The 10,354-nt window shown below is 60.0% G+C and overlaps 1 protein-coding gene across 7 annotated transcripts in view; it reads right to left on the bottom strand.

The window, feature by feature from the left end:
- TTC28 (tetratricopeptide repeat domain 28) overlaps positions 1-10,354 on the bottom strand; it is a 638,777-nt gene that overhangs the window by 5,642 nt on the left and 622,781 nt on the right. For 5 of the 7 annotated variants that reach the window (XM_047697785.1, XM_047697787.1, XM_047697790.1 and 2 more), the window contains 6 exons: positions 9,676-9,800; positions 7,179-7,410; positions 6,578-6,654; positions 4,994-5,017; positions 4,123-4,252; positions 954-1,061 (listed from right to left, as the gene is read on the bottom strand). In XM_047697785.1, the coding sequence (XP_047553741.1) occupies positions 954-1,061; positions 4,123-4,252; positions 4,994-5,017; positions 6,578-6,654; positions 7,179-7,410; positions 9,676-9,800 (696 nt within the window). The remainder of the gene's footprint in view (positions 1-953; positions 1,062-4,122; positions 4,253-4,993; positions 5,018-6,577; positions 6,655-7,178; positions 7,411-9,675; positions 9,801-10,354) is intronic. The other 2 variants (XM_047697786.1, XM_047697788.1) reach the window with 1 other exon arrangement.

Here is a 10,354-nt window from a genome sequence, read left to right as displayed (position 1 = left end):
GGGGTCAGGCGGGCAGTCTGTGGGGACCCCCGTCCTAAACCCTAAACCACCCTCCATGCTTCAGCAGCTCCTCAGGGGCATTTACATTCAATGTCCACATGGCCTTTCCTCCCACCTTCTCTCAAACACTCCACTCGAGTCTGTGTCCTCCCCAGTTCTCGTAAAGGTCACCAGGGGCGTCCGTGCTGCCAAACCCAGCGTTCACTGCTCAGTTGTGCAGTCGGTCCCCACTGCCCTCGCTGACCACTCCTTTCTGGGCCCCCCATCCCTGGGACCTGTGAGGCCCACCGCATACCCCACGCCGCCCTCCCCCGCGGGGCCTGCAGGCCCTTCTCTGCTTCCGAGCTGGCCTCTCCCTGAACTTGGGCCTCAGGTACCCAGCTGTCAGGGTGGCTTGTCTAATGGAGATTTCAAAATGGAACATGTTCAAGAGGGAACTCAACCCCCCCTCCTCCTGCCACTTTCAAGGTCTCAGCAAAAGGCAGTCCTATTCTGGCCTTTGTTCCCAAAAACAAGGTATCACCTTTGACCCTACCCCCCCAACTTTGTGTCTAACTGACATCCTTCAGCTGATCCATTAGTTCTGCCTTCAAACCGCGGCCACGGGTCTGTCTCCACGTGGCAGCCGGCTCGGCCCTCCGAGAAGCGCGATGAGGTGGCTGTGTCCCCTACGCCCTGAAAACTGCCTGTGGCCTAAGCCCCGGGGCACCGCTCCTCCCTCGTTCACACCCCGCTGCCACCCCCCCCCCCACGCGCATCTTCACAGGCCTTGGCAGCTCCCTGACTCTATACCGCACATGTTGGCTAAGCTCGTGAGAGTGGGGCTTTGCTCACTGCTCTTCCCCGTCCTGACCACATCCAGACAAACGACTTCTCCGCTTTTCTCCCCCTTCCCCAAATGCAGCCAGGCTGGTCCCCCGGGCGCGTGGCGGGGGTGCAGGGAGGCCACTTACCGAAGAGCGCGAGCAGGGACTGCAGGGCAAAGTGCATGGTTCGCCGATTGGCTTGTTTCCCGGTTTTCAGGATGACTTCCTCCTGACCCACTTCACAGAGATCGAACCCTAGAGGAACAAAGACCATGAATCTCTGCGTCCGTGTCCCCGAGAGGAGGAGAGCCACAGCCCCATGTCCCCGGAATCCCCGCAGGCCCCTCGGCCAGCGCCCGGCCTGGGCTGCCCTGGGCGCCGTGCGCACCCTCGCCCCGATACCCGCGGGGCCCGGCTCCCTCCTGCCCCTTCCCGGAGCAGCCGCTGCTCTCCAGCCCTGAGGTCTGTTCTCCGCAGTGCTGGTCCCAGTTCGTAGGGCTGGGGAGTATGAGCTGCTCTCTCCGTCCTTTCCCAGAACAGTCCACTGAAAGAAGACTTTAATGAGGACCACACTGGGCCACTCCACTCCGCACAGCGGCCAATATGTAAAGGTGCTGCCTGGGAAGGTGGGCGCTTCTCAAGGGCACAGACCTGTGCATTTGCCACCGAGGGCTTTGAAACCAGCCAGCTCTGACAAGGGAGAATCCGCCCTCCGGGGACCGCACCCCGTTCTGCTAAACCCCAGGGGACCGCCCTGACACTAACAGTTCTCCTGAGACTCCGCACGGGCACAGCAGAGGGCAGGAGCCTCTGGGCAGGAGGTCAGCTCCCCAGCTGCCGCCGCACTGAGACTTCGGAGACCCTGCCGGCCCCCGGCCCCCAGCTCCCTGGGAAGAGCACAGGCGGAAGAAGCCGAGCGCAGACGCCAGGGCCAGGGGCTCTGTCCGCAGACCAATGTACGCTGGGGCGGGGCGGGGCTGCGGGGGGAGCCCTCAGCCCTGCACATGTGGCTCAGCCCACTTGTCACTTGTCACTGAGCTCAGCCGGAACAGTGGAAGTGCTTGGTGCTGACTGCCGGGGGACAGGGTCCCCTCCCTCCTATGATGTGCGCTCCGGTGACAGGGTCTGTGACACACAAGGCCGCCGTGTTCTGCATGCTGTGCGGTTCCTGACACAGTAGTCACCAACGGAGAAATGGGTCTTTTTATTCCCAGGCCGGGATTCGGAGATCAGCCTGACACTGTCGTTCCTCTGGGAATTTGTTCACTCGATGAGCTACTTCAGCCTTCTGGTTGCTGTGGGGTATTTTCCCCTCTGAACTCAAACAGAATCACTCCCTGAAAGCAACAGGAAGGTCTCGGAGAACTCAGCATTTAAATACAAATAACTAATTAATATAAAGGTTTTAGTTAGAGATCTCTCCTTTTACCGGGATGATGGACTTCGTTACTGCTCCAGCAGCACGGAGGTAATAACCACCAGCCCTGGGCCAGGTTGCGCTGGTGCCGGCTGAGGGCTGGAAAGAGGAGCTTCAGAGTGTGCGGGAGTGAGGGAGCCCCTTCTCCGAATGCTGGGCCTGCAGAAACTTTTCCTCCCACGGTCTCAGGCCACAGGATTCAAGGATAACTATGTGCACACTGACTCATTCCTTGAGTATCAGTGGTTTGGAAAACAGAGAAGTAGAGGCCATCGATGAAAATAACCCACTGTCCCAACACCAGGAAGAGCCAGTGACACACCTGGAAATACCCAGTTCGCAGGCAAGGGGGCCTGCCTCTGTCACCTCCACACCTAGGGGAGGTGTGGGCCCTGCCCAGGGAAGACCGCTTTTCCTTTAATAAAAAAGCCCTCGGCTCCGTCTTCCCTCACCTGTGCTCTGTGTCACTGTCCCAACGCCAGGTCTATAGCCCGTCCTGGAAGGGATGAGATCCCTGCTGGGCGTGGACCTGGCCTTTCTCGCTCTTGGTCCAGTTGCTACTGTCCACCTTTATCTAGGTATAAATGTACTATGTGCATGGCAAGAAGACTGCGTTAAGCCCACAGAAAGCAGCACACAGCACAGATCCCAAAGGGTGAGAGAACATCTACTTAGAGGGATTCAGAGTGACTGGGGGGGGGCTGGGGGTTCCCCCATCAAAGGCAATTGAAGTCAGCCCTAAGCTGACATGGGCTGGGAAAAGGCATCTGCGAAATGGGTTAAAAGAAAGGCCTAATGCTGTGAAATCCAGATTTCATGAGAAGAAAAACTGCTTGTGAGGGACTGGCTGGCCTGCCATGTAAGATGGTGGCTGGTCCCCGTCACTATGGATTTAGGCTGTGTCATCCTCCAAAGAGTCCCCACTCCCTGAGGTTAAGAACCAAAGGCCTTCCTGGGGCCTCATGGCTCACAGGATTTGCCCCGCCTCTGCCTCATCTGTCCCCGACATGCCCTGCACCAGCGTGTAGGCCTGACACTTGTGCTCACCGCCGGCTCTTCCCTAGTCCTGGAGTTTCCTCCTGATGGCCCCCTCAGGCTCTCCAGGTCTGCCCCGGCTCCCTGCCTTCCGCCCCGCCAGCAATCACGGGGATGCCGGTGCTCCTGTCTGGGACGCTGCCCCGGCACCTGAGGGGCTCCCTCCGCTTGGATTAAGTGTTTACTAGGTCCGCTCATCTTCCCCACTAGACTGAAAACTCTGAGGGCTTGTCCCCCGTCCTGGCACACTACCCGACACGTCACAGGTGCTGAGAGGAAAGCTTGGGAAGTGACTAGCTCCCCCGGGAATTGCACCAGCACTTTAAGTGGGACGGGAGAGCAGCTCACAGCCTCTTGTGTGGTATTTTATCAAAAATGCATCTATTAAAGCAGCAGTTTTGGCAGGAGCTGCCTCAGCCGTGTTACATTGTCCAAAAAGGAAAAGTAAGTGTCGCAGATGAACACTGATCCTGGTGCCGGTGGTTCTAGGTCCCTGGCATCAAATCAGACCTGGTTTCAATGGCACCGTAGAGACCGACCTTGAAACCGTTATTTTATGACTTTGTTTTCTTTAGCTTTTAATCATGGCTTGACTCCCAACGATGCTGACATCTAGCAGCTTTCTATCAAGGCGAGGACTAGAAATGAGAGCGCTGAAACCAAAATGTCGGGTGCTGGGACAAGGCAGGAGGGCGTTTGCCAAGTGTGCTCAAGGGCTGGGATCGCCGAGGCCGCCATCTGGGGGATGGCATGTGAGAAAACACTGAGGCCCCGAGACTCTGCCAGCTTCACCCAACAGAAACTCGGAGAGATGGCGTTTTCAAAAGGGAACTGCAGGAGGCGGGGAAGGACGCTCTGGCCTACCTAGAGCCGCCAGGAACTCGTGGCAGCCGGGGAGGCGCCACAGCTGCACGCTGATGGAGACCTGGATGGGGGCCGAGGCGAAGTCCTGCTCCTTCTCGCCGGCCTGCAGCTGAACCAGCACCTGGTGGAGCTGAGCGAGGAGACGAGCGTGAGTGTGCCGCCTTCCTAGCGCCGCCTTCCCTCCGGCCCGCCTAGGATGTGTCCCCGCATTACTCCCGTGTCACCTGCTACCATCCTCCCTGGTGACCTTAATGTGCATCGCACTGCAAATTCCTGTTAAACGGTGCCTCAGGCCTGCTGTCCTGTCTCCTCTCTGGAGGCTGGGGATAAGGGGGTGTCACAGGGTGGGGGTGGCCTCGCCTCTTCCCTGGCGCACCCTGGAGGCAGGGCTCAGGGACCAGAGGAGGGGTGGGGTGTAGGACCGGTCGTCTCCATCTCTTTTTCTCTATTTAAGCTCCCCTGATGCTCTTGAGTTACATGGCGAAGAAGAGCCCAGCATTCCGTCCCAGAGCCGCAGCGCTCGGGGAGGAGCCCGCACACCCCCTTCGAGGGCCTGGGGCACTCCGGGACCCCCGGTCTACTCTGGGGCCCTGTGTGGTGGCTTCACAGTGTCACTCGCTCAAAGTCGCTTCTGCCCCTGCTGTTCTGGTGGAACGTGAGAGGTCCAATCGAGAACACGAGAAGGGTGCAGCAGGAAAGGGGGAGCCAGAGCAGAGGAAGGGGTCACCGCGGCCCGGAGCACGTGGGGCACGTGCACACAGCTCTGAGCGACAGCACATGCGCCCGGGCTCAGAGCAGGTGCAGGGGATGCAGGGGCTGGGCAGGTTGAGGGGCTCACCTGACAACAGTTGCTACTTAAAGTCGTACTCACCATTCCCACCATATTTTTAACAGCCTTCGGCCAGCAGATTATAAGAAGAGAAAGAGAGAGAGAGAGAGAAGAGAGTTTAGACTCAAGCACAGGTTGTTATGCCACGAGCTGATCACTGCTTTAGGAAGCGCCACAGCAGGTCCGCGGTGGCTCCGACCGGGAGGGGAGAGGAGCGAGAGTCAGCAGGGACACACAGGAGAACAAACAGCCACACCAGGCCAGACGCGGGCAGGGGCAGCCAGGCCCTCCCTCCCTTGCCAGGAGAGGAGCAGGGCAGGCAGGGCTCGAGTGGGGAGGGGACACAGAGGGCATGGAGAGGCCGCTCTAGACGCCAAGGGCCATGGTTCCAGAGTGACTCGAGAAATAGCCCACCACGGGCCGGCCCCTGGGGGAAGCCGGACATCTGCCTGCGACCCGCTGGAAGAGTCGGCAGAAAGTCCCCGTGATGCCACCAAACGCAAGAAGTTAAGCAGCTGGCTTTCTGGACCCCGCCTTGCCCTGCAAATTTAACTCTAAAGTCCTCTGTCGCCAGAGCACAGGCTTCCAGCCCTCTTGGGCTCAGGATGTCTTGATATGCCATGTTCTAGAGGTGCCTTCCTGATTCTCTTCAACAAGGAGGTGGAACATGCTCATTGCCAAGTGAGCAGGAACTCAAGAAGGGGCATGTCATTGGGCTGGGCTCCAAATCTGGGGTGGAAACCACCCTGGGTAGGTGGGAGGCTCCAGGCACCACTCGGATTTTCAGAGGCTAATCCCAGACAGAGCAGCTTTGTTCCATTTACAATAAAATCTGATCAATAATAATGAGGTATGTCATTTTTTTTCAAGTTCTTACACTATGAGACGACCAGAGAGAATTGCTCCGTGACCTTCAGGGCTGCTATTCCAGCCAGAAACCCTCCCCCACACAGCAGCCACCCCAGGGTTCACTGTGTCCCTCCTTCCCCTTGTTTCAGACGCTCACTGGCTGGTAGGAAGATCGGGAGTTCCGAGGCCAAGCTGGGAAAGGCCTACGTGAGGCTGAGAGTTCAAATCCTCCTGATTCCTGAATAAGACCTCCATTCCCCTGAAAGAAAGTCCGTGCGTAGAACCTGCTAAGCGGTAGCTTGCGTTAGAGCTGACCTTGTGTTCACTGCTGTGCCTCCCTCGGTGGCTACTCAGTTTCAGGTGGGGTTCATCCCCTGATCTGGGCATAAGCATCAGGGACCCTGCAGGGGATCTGGTAGGTTGGCCCCACACCTGCCGGCTGAGGGAGTGTAGCTGTGACACTTGTCAATCAGCGGAAAAAGTGGGCGGGGGACGAGGTGCAGGCAGCCGTGGAATGGAGAGTTCAGGAAATGCCCCGACACTGCAAGTGACAGGGGCCTCAGGAGGCCCTACCGCTCTCCAAACCCAGTGCCCTGAACCCAGTGTCCCCTGGACGTGTGTGTGCCTGGGGGGCTCTTTCGCCCCCCAGCCTTCATCTTTCCCATCTAGTCACAGGGGTTGAAAAAGGCAACCAGACCGTGGCACTTGCAGATTCCTGTGTAGGCCCAGCTCACCCTGGCGCCCAGGCCCGGGCTCAGCCGCGCCGGCCCGACTCACCCGGCTGACGAGCTGCTCGCCCGTCTCCGAGGCGGTGATGAGCTTGCAGAGGGCTTGGAGCGCAGGGTTGGGCAGACCTAAACCAAGAAGAAGGCGATGTCACCCAAAGGGGCCCCTGCACCCACAGCTCTGCTGCCTCCCCAAGCAAAGAGCCTGAGACACTCCACATCGGGGGGCATTTCCAGAAGCTGGGGACAGCCAGGCGTGTGGGTCTCTAACTTAAGAATGAAGACAAGGGTCCCAGAGAAAGGCCCATCCTCGAGGTGTGTGGTCACATCCCAGGACCCCTGCTCGGAGCGAGGCCCAGAAAGCAACCGGCAGCACCCGCAGCCTGCCTGAGCCCAGGTTCGCCCCCCCACCCCCCGGCTCTGGCACACCCGGAGCTGCCGTTGAGACGCCAAGGCAGCTGCTGTGTGCCCAGAGTGCGTCCGTGCCAGCCCGGGAGGAGGCAGAGTGGGGCCCGCGCCCCGCTTCCCGGATGGCCTCCAGGTCAGGAGAGCTCTGTGTCTGCGACTCCTTGCTCCTTCCCCACTATGAGATCCGGCCTCCCCGCCACCAACCGCCATGCCCATGCGGCAGCCCGGCCCCGCCAGGCGCTCACCCAGCAGGGACTGGATGGTGCTGCTGCACTGCTGGAGCCGGTCACCGGGGTCGGAGGTTGGGAAGAAGACGGCTGCCGGCAGGCCGCTGGCCGGGGGGTCCAGCCGGAAGCCCACGGCAGTGAGCAGGGCCTGCCAGCCGGGGATGCCGCCCACTTTGTTCTCCACGCTCTGCTGGGACGTGTACATGGCGTTGCGCTGCCCGTTCTGAATGCGCTGCAGGGACTTCTCCACCTGCAGGGGAAGGGGCAGTGGAGTGCCACTCCGGTCACCGGCGGTTCTGCAGACATGCAAAGCCTTGGGTGTGAAGCCGGGGCTGCCTCCTGCCACCCGGGCGCCCCGGCCTCAGGACCACGGCCCAGTAGCAACGGCCCAGTTTGTGAGGGAGGGGGCGAAGGGAAAGGCTGTCCCTGTCCCAGCGTCAGCGAGTCTGGGAGACTCAGAGGAGTTCTGTCCCTTTCCTGGCCCACTCCTCCCACTCCAGGTTCTCCTCCTCAGACACTAAAACCCACTCTCAGGCCAGGGCCTGCCCCAAACCATGGGATGGTTCCCCATCACTAGGATTAACTTCAGGCCCTCCAGAAGCCCTTCACAGCCCGCAGCCCTCCCATACACCAAGCAGTACCCGTCCCAGGGCTGTGGCTGGCCATGCCCTTCTTCGCCGGGCCTCTGACGCACCCTCCATCCCACAGCACTGGCCTCTGGAACCTAGGCCTCCCCCTCCACCTCAGGTACCTCTCCCACCTGCCAGGGCCTAAACCCATGCCTGGCACCTGTGGGCTGAATTTGTCCAAGAAACTGGTAAGTCAGCTCCCCCCAGCGAGCCTACCACAGCACTTCCGGCGGCCTCGGGCCTTCCCCGCCATTTCTCTCTCCAGGAGAAATCTCAGGTTGACCTGTGAGACTGCGTGCCCTGGGGGACATCTCTCATCATTAGAGAGGCAGAAGAGTCTTCCAAAGTGTCACCTGAGGCTTTTCTTACAGTATAACCCTGGGATGCAGGGGGCTGACCTCCTGGCAGGAGAAAACGAGTGGTCCTGGGCAGGACGACCAGCCAGGGGGCTTGCCATCGGGGCTGAAGCTCCTCAGAGACACACTGCCCAGGGTCAAGGGGTCCCACGGTTAGTCAGAAGGAGGTAAAGGTAAGGTAAAGCCCAGGACCCCTGTACTTGCCCCGAGAAATGAAGCCAAGAAAGAAGTGACAACCTTTAAATGTGCCTGAGGGGCCCGAGAGGCCTGGCTCTTGCTCTGCGGCCTGCTCTTTTCTAAGAAAAGCAGCCTGGGAGCTGTATCCAGGAAGGAGGGAACTCTGGGGTGACAGGGACCAGAACAGGTCCTAATACTGAGCAGCTGAATTGCCCTATGCAGTTTCCAGACACAGGTTAAAATCAGTTAAGAGAGTCTCCACAGATTCTCAAAGCGCATGAGCACAGCTACCCCAGAGCACGTGGCAGGGGCCACCTCAGGTGTGGCCTGAGAGCTGCCCGGGCTTCTCAGGTGACATCATTCCTACCCAGTCACATGCTGATTTCAGGCAGACCCCAAGTCTAAGAGATGGACAGTATGTACCTACCACCTGGAGCGCACGGAGCCCCAGGCCCAGGGAGCAGGAAGTTTGCCCCACTGCGGGGATGTGCCCCCTGGAACCCAGTGCCCAAACTGAACTGGCCAGCCGGAGCCTCCAGCCCACGCCCCAGGGCCTGTGCGGGACTCTTCCCCACGTCCTTCCTCTTTAGCTCTGACACAGCCATGCGCGTGCCCCTCTGTGCCTCCAGGTGGCAGCGGTTTGCCTGGGCTCTGAAAAGGAGTGGGGGTGCGGCATGGGCTGTCCAGCCATACCCCTCGGACCCCCAGCTGGGGCTGGGCGGGTCTGTCTTGCAGAACCCCACGGAGACTAATAACTCTCAGGTGTCAGAGGCTGCCTTCCCGGTTAGCAAAGTAGAAGGGCGGAACACGTTTTCTTTCGCTGCCTCTGGGCTGGATTTGTAACTTCGGACGTGTGTACCCTCACCCCTGGCCCCACCAAGCTTGGGACTGGCCACATACTGGGTTAACTTTGGACTCTTCCTCCAACCCAAAGTTAGGGGAAGGCCAGGGCCATTTGCCTTTAAAATATCCTTTCCCAGCCTCTAGAACCCTCCCGTGTGCCAGCTACTTGCCTGTTCTCTAAGTCTCACTATAGCCAGGGAAAAATTAGAAGTTTTATCCTTGCTTCCAGAGGAGCAAACTGAAGCTCAGAGAGCCAGGAGACTTGCCCAAAGCTTCATGGCCCAGAAACAGTGGCAGGGTGGGCCCCAGGACCTTGGCAAGAAGGCCACATCCATCCCCGTGACACATGTGCCCGCCACTCAACAGGCCGGCTCCACCTGTGGGTCCCCTCTGCCTGCTCGTGTCCCCTGGGGATATGGACAGGCCACAGCGCCCCTCCTTGTGCACCTGCAGCCGGCTCTCTGCTCTCGAGGGCAGAGGGCCCCGTGGGAGCCCGGGGGACAGGCTTACCAGGTGCAGCAACACTCGCAGGGCATCGCGGGCGCGCTCCGGATGCTGGAGGATCTCTGTGAGGGCCTGGCCGATGAGCGATGAGGGACTGTTCAGCTTCACGTCACTCCCAATGAGCATGAACCCTGCGAGAACACAGAAGGGCATCTCGGAGCCTGCCCTCCGCTCGAGGGAGCAGCTCTGGCTGGCCCCCTCACTCCCTGGGGCCTCACAGCCACCCTGCCCCCAAGGGGGCCTGCGCAGCATAGCTGCTCCACGGAAAGGACCGCGGGGGGGGGGCTTTCTCACGGGGGCCGCCCGTGTGCTTCTGTCCCCTCCTCTTTAAGAATCAGCGCTTTTCAGGGCTCATGAGTGGTTTTGCAGGAAAGTTCCTCAGGAAAAGTGCCTCTGTGCTCTGCTGCACAGTGAGGGAGGAAGCAAGTGGCAGGGTGGGTGGTCCCCGGGTGAGGGGGCTGAGGGATTCCCGGGGTGCTCCCCAGGCTTGGCCACCATCCCAAGGAATGACCTGCCCTGTTTCCCCTGAGATGTGTCTCGGTCCGTCCGGAACCTGCCTGGGGACAGCACCACGGGATGCGGGCAGGAGGATGACCTGCACGTCTACGCGGATCCTGTCCCGCTCCCAGATGCAGGGTTGGGGGGGAGGCACACGGAGCAGTCTCCTCAAGCCACCAAGCCACCT

The sequence above is a fragment of the Lutra lutra genome, chromosome 12, assembly GCF_902655055.1.
Source record: "Lutra lutra chromosome 12, mLutLut1.2, whole genome shotgun sequence".
Taxonomy (NCBI): Eukaryota; Metazoa; Chordata; class Mammalia; order Carnivora; family Mustelidae; genus Lutra; species Lutra lutra.
The sequence above is the reverse complement of the archived record's forward strand: the minus strand, read 5'-3'. Positions and strand labels throughout refer to the sequence as shown.